Here is a 13,828-nt window from a genome sequence, read left to right as displayed (position 1 = left end):
CTATATATAAGAAAAATAAAGATACTTTGACATTATCATAATTCAACTTTCACAATATTTGGTTTGATTCTAGATAATAGAAGAAATTTCGGTCCACTTATTTCACCTTTTTTTCTTTTTCGTTATTTTTCCTCTAGGAATATTTAAATGTAACACGAATTTTCATTTAGTATGTGTGTGTTGTCTTGTCGAACTGAAAAAGCTGACCAGCTGACATAAAGTAGTCTTGTCAACATCATGATATGTAACACGCTAAATATAGCGCCATTATACCTGGCGTTATGTGTGTGTTGTCTTGTCGAACTGAAAAAGCTGACCAGCTGACATAAAGTAGTCTTGTCAACATCATGATATGTAACAAGGTAAATATAACGCCATTATACCTGGCGTTATGTGTGTGTTGTCTTGTCGAACTGAAAAAGCTGACCAGCTGATATAAAGTAGTCTTGTCAACATCATGATATGTAACACGCTAAATATAACGCCATTATACCTGGCGTTATGTGTGTGTTGTCTTGCGCTAAATATAGCGCCATTATACCTGGCGTTATGTGTGTGTTCTCTCGCCTATAAATAACGGGCTCATTGTAGTCATTTTGTGTGCTCAAAATTTACTAAACGCAAATATTTCATTAAAAGAAAGATTTTTTTTACTAAAAGGAAATATTTCACAAATGGCTCAACCTCTTCGTCCACCAATGTGCTACTGTGGAAAAGCATGCGTGATGAACAGTTGCTGGGAAGGTCGTGATGTTGGACGCCGCTACTGGCACTGTATGAACCAGTTGTACAAGGTTCCCGGCGAACCTATGTGTGAGTTTGATGAATGGGTTGATGAACAATGTTATCAGGAATGCTACAGAGAACAACTGCAATCTCTTCATAATAAGTGGTTATGCCAACTGGGAGTACAAAGAGAAAGCGATAGAATTATTACAGAAATGAGGGAGAAACTAAAGCATGTAGGAGATGAAAAATGGAGAGCAGAATGGAATTGTGAAGCACAGAAGGAACGTAAAAATAAATATAAACGGGAACTTGCGGAGGTGAAGGCGAGAGTGAAAGAGTTAGAAGAAGAAAAAGAACAAATGGAACAACGATTTAAGTGGTTGAAGCGGAGAATAAATGGCAGCCGGGACTAAATAATGGCCTGTATGTGCTTAGTGTATTTTTCATATTTTATGTATTTTTATTATGTTGGCGTGTTATGTTTGTGTTTGTGTTGTTGTTATGTTTTCCTTGTTTGTTGTACTGAAATTTATTTTAATTAGTGGCATTTAAGTTTAAATGCTTGTGTTGTTATACGAAACAATAAAACACATGGAGAACTAAAAAAAGTAATGGATATATTCAATTAAATATTGTTGTTAATATGTACAAAAATATTATTTACACCAAATAAAAAAAAAAGGAAGGCCGACTCAATGTGTCCCGCATCCGGTGTGTCTCAATGTAGCCGTCGGCCTGAGGCGTATCCCCTCCCGCCTGGGTACGCTATCAGGATCATCATCATCATGTTTTCTCCTTATAGCCGGATGCGGCGTAGGATGACATGTATCGATGGTGCTGTCAGGTCCAGTAGAATGCTACATAATAATATAAAACTTAGTTTAGAAAACTACATAATAATTCATAAATAATTCATAACAATTTATATTATCTTACCATAATCGTGTCTGGATCCTGAATGTAGTCATCTGTCGCAGCATCACATGAAGCCTGAAATAAGGAAATTAATATAGTGTAACAAAATAAATAAGTTATAGTTAAAACAAATTCAAATTCAATACTAATAAACTCATACCTGCGCATGTGAAGAGCTGCCATAACTCAGTCGGCGCCCACTAAATAAATCTCGGGTCGGTCGACCCTCATCAGTGGTAGACGGGCCAGGGAAATATCTACCCCACTCAGCTCCTTGAAAATCCGAGCCCGTGATCAATAGTTGACCCGATGGGGTCATCTGTGATGGCACTGGAGTGTCAAAAATTCCCAGGCTGTAAGATGGCATGTCAGTCTCACGAATGCCACCTGTCATATCAGCAGCAACATCATCGTCAGGAGCATCATGGCCCCCCTGCTGAACACCACCTCCTCGGGCAGCACGAGGTCGTCGGGCACTAGCAGCTCGTCGGGCACCACCACCTCGTGGGATACCACGACCTCGCTGGTACGTGGCTGGGTCAATATAATCAGCCTCGTGTGCTAAACGCTGATCCGATCGGGCTCGCTGCAATGTCTGGGCAGCCAAATCCATGAATCGACGACTGTAGTCCTGCATGACCACAGGATCGTGGACATAACTCTGCATCTGCTGCCCCATACGATAGACCGTATGCAATCCAATCGCCTGCGCAAAAGTAAAGAATTTAAACTACGTATTTGGCACGAAATTACAGGTATATAATTAATTATAACAGAAAACATACCAGAGCCTCGTGTCTCCCGGCGTATGAGACGTACCGACCTTCTGCCTGATGAACTGGGTTCCCGATAAAAAGTCGGGAAACAGTGCGGTACCATGCCATATAACCTTCAATAGGAAAGTGCTGCGGAGTTGGGTTTAAGTCACCTCGCCTGTCCCAAATAGCCAGCTGGGCGTTAAGCCAGTCAATAAATGTGTCGTCCACCCTAGACCGATCATCCCTCTCATAATGTAAAGGATGCCATGCAGGCGGAGTCGGTATAGGCTGCGGCAGGCCAAACTGACGAAAAACCCGCTCTGAGGCATGATGCTCCACAATATCGAGGCATGTGAGAGGGACAAAAGCCCTCCAAATATGTCGGCCGAACGTACAATACACTGGCAGGGTACCTATCACCTCCTCGTTGTACGGCGTCCAGATGAACTATCAAATAACAACACAAACCGTTAGTATGCGCAACACTAAATTAAACAATAACTGGTACGTTTAGTTAGATATTCACCTGTGCGTCCTCCAGCAAATCCAAGACATCCCTGATGCGGGGGAGATTATGATGGGCATCATACTCTCGTTCAAGTCTACGACGCATAACCCACCTACAAGCTAGAGGGAGATTCGGAATGTCTACATTAGCCGGTAGCTGTGGTAGAGGTGGCCGAAGCTGCAGAAATCGCTCATAGACCCAAACCTAACATAGAAAGTTGATGTATAGTGTCAGATAAACTATAACTACGTAGAATTGTAACTAACGGACATATTCGTTGAATATGTTGTCACCTGTAGAAGCGGCAGGAAGCCACAAACGTCTCTCTGTGTGCCCATGGAAGCCCGACACATCTGCCTGTACAAAAATGAGAGGACAGCACCACCCCAGCTGTAGCTGGCTGTATCCTCGAACCGGGTGATATGATGCAGAAAACGGAGGCTCACTAGGTTCCCCGAAGTGTTCGGGAACAAGACCCCCCCAAATAGAAGGAGCAGCAACAGCCTCGTGTATCGCTGCACATCCACCTCCGCTGACTCGTCGGTGATAGTATCGTGGAGCTGCACCAGGTGGTCTCTAATGGGGACTAACTGTATGCGACTGACCCCAGACGCTACCTCCTGGCCCTCCGGCATGAAACCAGTGAGCATGTGCAGCATATCCCAATATGCCTCCCGCGGATAATATCTCATGGTCGTAGGGAGTAAAACAGGCAAGCCATCAGCGGACAGGCCATATAAAATCTCTGCGTCCTGGAGTGTGATGGTGGCCTCGCCAATGGGAAGATGGAAAGTGTGCGTCTCCGGTCGCCATCGCTCAATCATGGCCGTGATCAAAGCATAGTCGAGCTGTATCCGACCAATCCTAATAATCCTATAAAATCCCATCTCCTCCAAGTGATGGACCACGCGGGGATGTAGAACGCGGGGAGGACTCAAAAACTCCCATAGTAGATCCACTCTCCTGGCCCGAAACGTCGTAGTAAGCAACTGTCCCTCCCAGATATACTCGGATCTATGCTGGGGCTGTAGGGCTAATAGATCCGACGTCCGAGGGCCGGGATGTATAGGCGCATCCATGTCGTCAACTGTAAAATCATAATTTTTAATAACTTAATTGTACAAAATTATCATTAATAATTATGTATTTTTTTTATAATTGAAATTCATATTTTTTAATAACTTAATTGTATAAATTACTTACGTATGGGTTCCGGGCTCGATATTTTGAGGCCCAGTGGCACCAAATTATCATTAATAATTATGTATTTTTTTAAAATTTAAATTCATATTTTTTAATAACTTAATTGTACAAATTACTTACGTATGGGTTCCGGGCTCGATATTTTGAGGCCTAGTGGCACCAAATTATCATTAATAATTATGTATTTTTTTACAATTTAAATTCATATTTTTTAATAACTTAATTGTACAAATTACTTACGTATGGATTCCGGGCTCGATATTTTGAGGCCCAGTGGCACCAAATTATCATTAATAATTATGTATTTTTTTACAATTTAAATTCATATTTTTTAATAACTTAATTGTACAAATTACTTACGTATGGGTTCCGGGCTCCATATTTTGAGGCCTAGTGGCACAAAATTATCATTAATAATTATGTATTTTCTTATAATTTAAATTCATATTTTTTAATAACTTAATTGTACAAATTACTTACGTATGGATTCCAGGCTCCATATTTTGAGGATCGAAATACCAGTAATAGATACTAAAACAAAAGGAATTCTAAGCGAAAATACTACACATTACTACGCTACAAGGCTCTNTTCACGTACATCTCCAACATTGTGATTACAAGAAAATCCCGACATTCGTCCGGAGTACCTCAAAAAATCACTCAAAGTTTCATCATCGTCGATGTTAAACTCCGAGTAAAAGGCAACCCCTTGTGGAGTGACGGAATAAGGATATCTTCCGGTTACTTTAAATATCACCGAACGTTTCCTCACACTCATTTTTTTGCATAACAACGATATCAATGTATCGTACTCCATTGTCAGTGGCAATTTAACATGACACTTAGTAGGTAAACTGTAGCCCACGGAGTTATTCTCCATCACAACCTCACCACCCCAATATAATGAAACTCTTATCCTACGCTCTTCAGACATAATAAAAAAATGATGGAGAATTTAACAACAACAGACGTTTCAACAAGAGTTAAAAAAAATTTTGAATGCATTTCTATGCGATTCTAACCTCTTTATATAGAAAATGGAGAGCCGGGAAGTTTTTTTTTTACATATATAGCGCCAAATAAGTTGGCACTATACGCTTTAGAATTATTGTACTCTAAATAATACTTGGGTCAGGGAAAAAAGGATATAACGCCAAGTTTTGTGGCGCTATATCACTGTGTCAGTGTATAACGCCAGAAAACCTGGCGCTATATCACTGTGACAGTGTATAACGCCAGAAAACCTGGCGCTATACAATAACGGTGCAGTTACCGTTATTATATAGCGCCAGGTTTTCTGGCGTTATATATATTATGGTTACCTTTTTTTTTTACACTTATTTGTGTTTTCTGAATCCAAAATAGCAACATTTTGGTTTCCGACCCCCAGAATCCTGCCCTCTTTCTCCATCTTGTCATATACAGTAGTATTATATTATGTCCACTTACAACTAGGCAAATATAGGCACCAGCTAACATTTTAGGTTGGCCCCCTGAAGGCCTACTTTTTCTTGCATCAGAAGGTTGCTATTACACTTATATTGTTGGAACCTACTACTATAAAGAGAGAAGAGGAGGAAAAAGTTTATACTCGTCTTCTTAATAGAGGAGGCGAGCTTTGTCTTTGTTTGTTACAGTAACTTTAGTACATGACTAAGTGTCTTTCGTGTATTTTCATCTTTCTAGACTTGTGTTATCACTTGTTGTTTCCTTCGGTTTGGTTTTCTAATTGCACTCTACCTAGTGTTAGTTTTGTGTTTTCGCTTGGTTTTTTGATTAATTTGCTTATCATTGTCCATTCCCTTTTATCTCTCCTGAGCCGAGGCCCGAGGGTCTACCGGAAACAACCTCTCTATCTTTTTAAAGGTAGGGATAAGGTCTGCGTACACCCCATCCTCCCCAGATCCCACTTGTGAGAACATACTGTGTTTGTTGTTGTCGTCGTTGTTCTTAATAGAGGAGGCAGCATATTTGCTCGCAATAGAAGGGACATCCTTCTACAAGGAGTGTCTTCCAACACCACTTCGCAGATAAACATTCACTAAATATACATGTAAAACCAATGCCAAATATCAATTTGGGACAAAATGGTAAAACCTTAGAACCTCTACAATTTCGGACTCAAACTCACGTACAAATCGAGCTAGTTATAACAGGTCAGACATCCCTTGTACAAAATTCTGTGTGCGCTACTGTTTGCACGAACAAACTATGTAACCTAGTGAATCAGCCCACTTGGCTCCATAGGCAGGGGATCTAGCCGTTAAAATATCATGGTATAGCCAGTTTTCACACTGGTCAATGAAAAATAGCCAGCGTTTATCAAGTCAATGAAAAATAGCCACTATTTTGCTGCAACAGGGACCGGTCCAGTATAATATACGGGAGTTCTGGTGCATTTGTGTACGAACTCCAGCATATTATGTTGGACCGGTATACTTTGCTAACTCCTGTAAAATTTGCGAGAGATTGGAGCACCAGTGCTCCAAACTCCAGTATATTATACTGGACAATTATACTTGCTGGAACTCCCGTAAAATTTGCGGGAGTTCCAGCATAGTTATCCTGGAACTCCCGTAAAATTTACGGGAGTTCAAGCATACTTATGCTGGAACTCCCGTAAAATTTGCGGGCGTATTTTTCCGAATTTTGAACAGTGTTTTCGCTCAGATTTAAAGTGGCTAAATTTCGATGACTTTTGAAACTTGGCTATTTTTCAACGATCAGTGGTAAATCTGGCTATTTTTGAATTTCTCCCGATCTAGCCTTAAGATATGGGTTCCCGGCCCAGTAGCTTTTGCCCAAATATTGTATTTACATTAGAAAATTCAATAAAACTTTATAAATATTTGATTTTGAATCCATTTATTATTATATATATAACTTGGGGTTTTTGCAGGAACCCAAAAATTTAAATTCCTGGATCCGCCTCTGTTAGGTAGTCGCTCAAGTGGCATTTAGCTTAGTGGATAAGTGCCAATTGCATAAGCATCTATAGAGTTCAAGATATGTAACATAACAGAATGTAGCAGCAAGAAAATTCTAATTAGAAACTCTATTAATCATGATGCATATTTGTAAAAAGCATGAGCATGGTGACATTGGTCAATAATAAACACATTGTTATTCTCACTGTGTTACTCATGCCAAATTTATTGAAGTTTCCTCAGACAAATGGAATTGATCAACACTTCAAGAATAACAATCTAAAAAGCATAATTAGCAAACCTCTCAAATTAAATGCTCATCATTTTCTGCTATGAATCCACCACAAGAGATTTGAGAGTGAATTTCCATCATCATGATTGCTCAGGTCCCTCACTTTCTTTAGAGCTTGCTTCTTTCTATAAATAGCTTCCAAGGCATAAACAAATCCTTTCCAACCTTCCTCAGTTCTATTTTTAGGTACACTAGTGAGTGCCCATTTAACAAGCTCTTTCACATAATCCACATCAGAAAACACAACCTCAGTGATTGGTAATAATGGTAGAACTTGAATCCCCAGCCTTATGTCTTTCCTCTCAGCTGGAGCAAACCAAAGATTACTATCTCTTTTTCTAGACCATAAAATACCAACCACCTTATTTTTCTTGACAAAACTTGGTGCATAGATTTTGTTGTCTCCTTTTACATGCCACCAAGTCTGTGCTGATAGAATTTCAAAGGCAGTAAGAGTTGATCCGATGGAAACAAGGTCTGTATCTCCATACGCGAATCCCATCAATGCTGCTGAATAATACGCGTTAATAGCTTCACTTGTACTTTCTTGATTTCTCCCAAATGGAAATTCATTCAACCCTGCAGCCCAAGAATGTAACTTCCAGAAGTCAAAACACCTAACACGAGTATAATGCCGGTTCTCCTTCAGTCCCAAGTTCGTGTAATTTTCAACTAAACCATAGGCTTGCTTTTTGTACTGCTTTCCCCAAGCAGGATCAAATTTAGTAAGCACAGAAATACCATACACAAAGTATCCCAAATGAAAATGATGGTCATTGTAAATTCCAAAACCAAAATCTGCGGTTGTGTCATTTAGCCCTTGTTTAGTCACAAGGCCACCCCATTTCCTGTCATACAAGAAACCATTGGCACCAAATGTTCCATTTAACCAAGGCTCTATTGTATCCTTCAAGTATTGAACAACAACCGGCGTTATCTTAGGATAAGAAACCTCTTCTGCAATCAATGCCAATCTTGCTGCTCTAGCAACTAATTTCCCATAAAAGTACGACGATGTAGTAGATACGTTTGATGCATTCAAAGTCTTAACATCTTTACCAAGTGCACGAATAATTTGAGGGATTGATTTTTTATTCAAACCTTTAACCGAATGCCATGATATTGGAATTGAATTTGTTTCAAGCTCCCACGAATCTCCAACAACACCGACAAGTTCACCATCCATGCTTCTATACTTGAAATCCTCTAGAACATGAGCTGCTGAAGAATCTGCTGTTGAAAGAAGTCGACGATGAAGAGGATGGGCAAGCATAATCAGCTTGCCTTTACCTTTCACATCCCATTTGTAACTAAGACCAAAAGATCTCAAAGTTGCACTTCCAGACACAGGATAAGCCGAGCTGTACTGATCAAGAATTTTCTCACATTGGCGATCAGAATTAGCCAAGAGAGCAATCCGTATAACACCCGAGAATCCACCAGAAAAAATAGAGGATACATTGTGAGTCAAATGTATAGGAGAAGATGCATATAGGATCCATGTTTGACGATTGCGGAGTCTAATTGTGTACTTAGTGAAAGAACTATGACAAGAGAGTTTGCGAATGGGATGAACGCTTGAGATTGAAATGGAAGTGTTTCCACTAACGGCAAAGGTTATATAAGGACTACCTCTGACCAGAAAGAATCTAAGTTTACTTGATGGTAAGTCTAAAGTAACACTGAGATCACTATATGATGAGATTATGTGGTGCTGCGTTGGATTAGGATTCTTGAAAGCGGATATAGTCAAATCCGGGCGAAAAATCTGTTCTATTAAAGCAGAGGTTATGTTCTGAGATGGGTAACAAATAGAAACAGAGGAGTTAGCAGAGCGAATTAGATAAGGTTGAATGTACTCAGGCGTGTCACCATTCTTGAGTACAAAATTTTGGAAAAATGAATTAGTGGGCAAAGGGGTGGAAAGAAGTTGGCTAGAAAAGTAATCAGATGGATTAGGCAAGACTTTAGATTTTGCTTCGGTGAAGAGAAAATGATGGTGTGGTCTATGATTTGAATGTGAGGTTAACTGAGCATTATAACCATTAACAAAAACAGAAAATGAATAGAACAGTAAAATGAGCAACATTGCATACTCACTGTGCAGAGAATTTTGGGTTACAGCTCCCATTTGAGATGATTGTTGAACAGATTTTGGAAGACCCTTTAAGTTTTGGCTACTGAATTTACTTTAAAATAGGATGGATGAGGATTGGCTAGAAAATGTAAAAAAGATTCTCCTTGTCTGATATTCCACTATAAAAGAAATAGTCGTACCAAGTTGACACAGAAGAAGGATTTAATTCAGAACGTGACACAATCGTGTTTCATACTTTACATTTCTTTCCTTTTTCGTAGCTGTCATTACCAGCTGGCTAGCATCATCTTGTGCTTAACAAGTGGCTAAAAGTCCAAAGATTTCTGCAAAATTAATGGAATTGTGATTAACAAGGAAAAGAAATGAGGAAAAATAGGAGATCTAAGAGACAGACAAAGAAAGTATACTGGTAATTGCTTTCTTTTAATTAAAGTTGAATGTACTGCATAATGGATTAATGTTGTAACGTTACAGAACTGTACGGAAGGAAAAGTAATAACGTTGCCAGGACTTATTCTGTGTAAACTGTAGTTTGTAATTGGCATTAAATATCAGTTAATAGGACCCATTCAACTGAGATAGAATAAAACAAAATATAGTGAACGTTACAAATATTTGCTGCACTTTTGGTTGCTGAAGTCAATAACCCACTACGTAACACTCTTAGAAATAGATTAATATGATGATTCTCGTAATTTACATATGGGACAATAATTCAAAAGGAGAAGCCATATTTGTTACCACGTAATGTAGGGGCGGCTCAAGTATATGCCGGGCATAAAGCCAAAGTTTAATATGAGGCTAATTTTTTTTTAAATGTTATAAATTATGTTTTTATTTAAAGTCTATTCTTCTAGCTTTTTGAAATACAAAGTTGTTAATAATCCTTTTTATAATCAATTTTCTCTAATAATTCCTTTTCAATTGATAATATAACTAACTCATTTAATCTTTCTTGAGATATTGTTGATTTTACATAAGATTTTATAGAGTAATAGAAGTATAGAACTATTGGAAGCTTAAATTTTTTGGAGAAAGAAGGTGACTAAGAATATTAAAGAAAAAGACAGAAAATATATAAGTGTTTCTGAAATATGAAGAGATTGAGAAAAAGAAAGATTAACTTGAACAAATTAAAGTAAGTCAAATTATTACTTTATTTATATATCTAAAGAGCATTATTTTCTTTTATATTAAAAATTATACTTTTATATTAAAAGTACCAAATATTTTTTTTTAATACTTATAAATCTATTATTTTTAAGAAAGGACAAATTTGGGGGCCCAAGGCACAAGCCTTACTACTCAAAACAGTAGAGCCGACCCTGACGTCATGATCAGAAAGATTAAAATCTAGTATCTAGGGCAAAAAGAGAAAACCATAGAGCATAGCAATGTGTAGTCGAAGAAAGTGCTTCAAGAAACGGTAAGTTCAAAGTTGCAGGCGAAAACAGACAAAACTGTCCCTTTCTGGTGTGCATCTTGTTTAAAATATATACTATATTCCAACTTTAATTTGTTACTTTTAAGATTAAATCATTTAATATATCGTAAATAATAAATGCGGCAATTATATTTTCCGGATTCTTAGTGTGTCATTAGAAAGATTTTTGTAGAAGCAGAGCAAGAATATCAGGCTCCATTGACCATCACCACTAGCCACATCATGAAGGCTGATGTCAAAGTGTTTGAATTATCGCATCACATGATTCACACTTGTGAAAAATGGTAATCCAGTGCGTCACTTGAATTATAGAGTAAGCTCACAAAAATTCAGAAAACTATGTCAGTTGCTATGTCTTCCAAAAATAATTCATTCACACTAAGAACAGGATAAGATTCACTTACCGGTAAAAATTGCTAAAGAAATAATGCTATTAGCAGCATCCAATACACCATATCTATTGGACAAACAACATAAGATACTTTGGTCTCAGTCTCTCAGACATACTGATGCAAGAAATCACCAAAAGCCTGTAGCTTGTTCATCAGCGAAGAATAATTTACCCCACACCAAAAGAGTCCGGAACCAAAATGTGGTTACTTTGGACTCAAAGTACACAAATAGGTGGAAAAAAAAAGTTACATTTTTATGTATAACGCCGCAATACCTGGCGCTATACATTAACAGTAATTGCACCGTTAATGTATAGCGCCAAGTATTGTGGCGCTATACTGCAAAAGCTGACAGGGCGCAGGTATAACGCCATAATACCTGGCGCTATATTCTTTTTTCCTGGCCCCACCAATAATTTCTGAGTTCAATAATTCAAAAGCTATAGTGCCAACTAGTTTGGCGCTATATATATAAAAAAAAACTTCCCGGCTAGCCATTTCCTATATAAAGAGGTTAGAATCATATAGAAATTCATTCAAAAAAATTTTAACTCTTGTTGAAACGTCTATTATTGTTAAATTCTCCAGCAGTTTTTCATTATGTCTGAAGAGCGTAGGATAAGAGTTTCATTATATTGGGGGGGTGAGGTTGTGATGGAGAATAACTCAGTGGGCTACAGTTTACCTGCTAAGTGTCATGTTAAATTGCCACTTACAATGGAGTACGATACATTGATGTCGTTGTTATGCAAAAAAATGAGTGTGAGGAAACGTTCAGTGATACTTAAAGTAACTGGAAGATATCCGTATTCCGTCACTCCGCAAGGGGTTGCTTTTTACTCGGAGTTTAACATCGACGATGATGAAACTTTGAGTGATTTTCTGAGGACTCCGGACGAATGTCGCGAATTTCTTGTAATCACAATGTTGGAGATGTACGTGAAGGCCGAAGACGTTCCAAAAAATAAGGTTGTGCGTAGTAGAGATAACTCCCAGTCATCGGGTGGTTATTCTGGAGCAGTTTTTGCCGGACAGGTTCCGGATGAAAGAGTTTTCTTTGATTTAAACTTATTCACCGCCGGTGAATGAGCAGCGAGAAAATAATTTATACCCTGCTTTCCATAACTCACAAGACAAGTGGTAAACTTCAATTTTCATTTGTGTTAATTATATATATTTTTTTTGTATTGAATTTGTATTAACGCTCATATATTTAATAGGGGGTACCGGCCGGATATAAATTTTACAAGTGGCCCATCCGGTAGTCATCACCTAATTGAAAACGTCCATCATGGAATTTCATCACATTACGACTTGTAAGTGAAGTGATATAGCCATATGGAAAGCATTTATTAATTCAGTAGCTTATATTTTTGTTGGTTGTGCAGTGAAAACGAGCAAGTTGAACTTACTCAATTGCCCGAAAATGACGTATTACATCGGGATCTGGCAGATGCACAGAGTGAGGAACAGAACAGTGATTACGATAACAATGCGGATGAATCCGGAGACGAGACACCCTTTCCTCGTGAGGATGGTGATGCGCAGGATGAGGAGGAAGGACCTGATTTGAAGAGAGACCCCCCTAGACGAAGAGTGTATGAGTCCGAAGTGCCGTTTCATTCAAGAGAGATTCCTTACATTGATAACTTGCCAACCGTGCCGGATGTGGAAGCTCTCACAAGGGATTTTGATGAAATCCGGACAGCAATGTGGGATGAGTCTAGACCAACGGTGCTTGCAAAGGGGATGCTTTTTCCTGATAAAGCGCGCCTAAGCAGGGCTTGTAAAATGCACAACGTAAAAGATTGTCATGAGATGCAGGTATGGGAGTCAAGTCCGACGGTATACAAGGTTGTTTGCCGCAGGTGGTTTTGGCCATGTAATTGGATGTTGCGTGCGACCAAGAAGAAGACAGGTATGTGGAAAGTGGGTAAATACATTCCCACCCACACATGCGAAATGGACACATTCAACGGGAATCATTTCAACTTGGATATTGACTTGATTTCTCTTGTTCTTATTCCACACATCGAACAGTCCATAAGATATAAAATCAAAGAGTGCATTACAGTAGTCCACCAGGAATATGGCCATACCATTACTAAAAGAAAGGCATTTCTCGGGCGCAAACGAGCGTTTGAAATAGTCTATGGTAACTGGGATAAGTCATTTGCAGATCTGCCTAGGTACATGGCTGCACTGCAGCATTTTAACCCCGGAATGGTTGTTGAGTGGAAGCTTGAGCGGAGTGCAGGTAAACCAGAATATATATTCAATTACGTGTTCTGGGCGTTTAAACCAGCAATTGATGGTTTTCGCATTGTCGCCCCGTAATATCCATAGACGGCACTCATGTCTATGGAAAGTACGATATCAAGCTGTTGATAGCCGTGGCAGTAGATGCTAATGGACAGATATTTCCTCTAGCTTTTGCTATTTGTGCCAATGAAAGCCAAGAGACGTGGACGTTATTTTTGAACCATATGAAAGAGCACGTTGTGAAACAGCGTTCCAGTATCTGTCTAATATCTGATCGGCACGGTGGTATCTTAAGTTCTG

At 38.8% G+C, this 13,828-nt stretch overlaps 2 protein-coding genes across 2 annotated transcripts; both read right to left on the bottom strand.

The window, feature by feature from the left end:
* On the bottom strand, positions 1,400-4,037 carry LOC109217699 (serine/threonine-protein phosphatase 7 long form homolog). Its single transcript, XM_019381971.1, has 6 exons — positions 3,204-4,037; positions 2,929-3,114; positions 2,430-2,849; positions 1,805-2,350; positions 1,666-1,719; positions 1,400-1,586 (listed from the first exon to the last, which is right to left on the bottom strand). Exons 1-6 carry the CDS (start codon positions 3,987-3,989, stop codon positions 1,422-1,424), a joined length of 2,157 nt encoding a protein of 718 aa, XP_019237516.1. The 5' UTR covers positions 3,990-4,037; the 3' UTR covers positions 1,400-1,421.
* LOC109205885 (probable endo-1,3(4)-beta-glucanase ARB_01444) lies at positions 7,140-9,596 on the bottom strand. The gene has a single exon (XM_019368645.1). The coding sequence runs from the start codon at positions 9,461-9,463 to the stop codon at positions 7,361-7,363; it is 2,103 nt and encodes a 700-aa protein (XP_019224190.1). The 5' UTR covers positions 9,464-9,596; the 3' UTR covers positions 7,140-7,360.

This window comes from Nicotiana attenuata, chromosome 2 (assembly GCF_001879085.1).
Source record: "Nicotiana attenuata strain UT chromosome 2, NIATTr2, whole genome shotgun sequence".
NCBI lineage: Eukaryota > Viridiplantae > Streptophyta > Magnoliopsida > Solanales > Solanaceae > Nicotiana > Nicotiana attenuata.
This window is presented reverse-complemented; position numbering and strand designations above follow the sequence as displayed.

Bases quoted from the DNA above. Each gene is read 5' to 3' on its own strand.
- LOC109217699 (XM_019381971.1), bottom strand. From the start codon at position 3,989: ATGGATGCGCCTATACATCCCGGCCCTCGGACGTCGGATCTATTAGCC. The intron at 1,720-1,804 runs GTATGAGTTTAT...TCCTTATTTCAG, and splicing joins GCAGCTCTTCACATGCGCAG to GCTTCATGTGATGCTGCGAC. The intron at 1,587-1,665 runs GTAAGATAATAT...ATTATTATGTAG, and splicing joins AGGATCCAGACACGATTATG to CATTCTACTGGACCTGACAG.
- LOC109205885 (XM_019368645.1), bottom strand. From the start codon at position 9,463: ATGGGAGCTGTAACCCAAAATTCTCTGCACAGTGAGTATGCAATGTTG.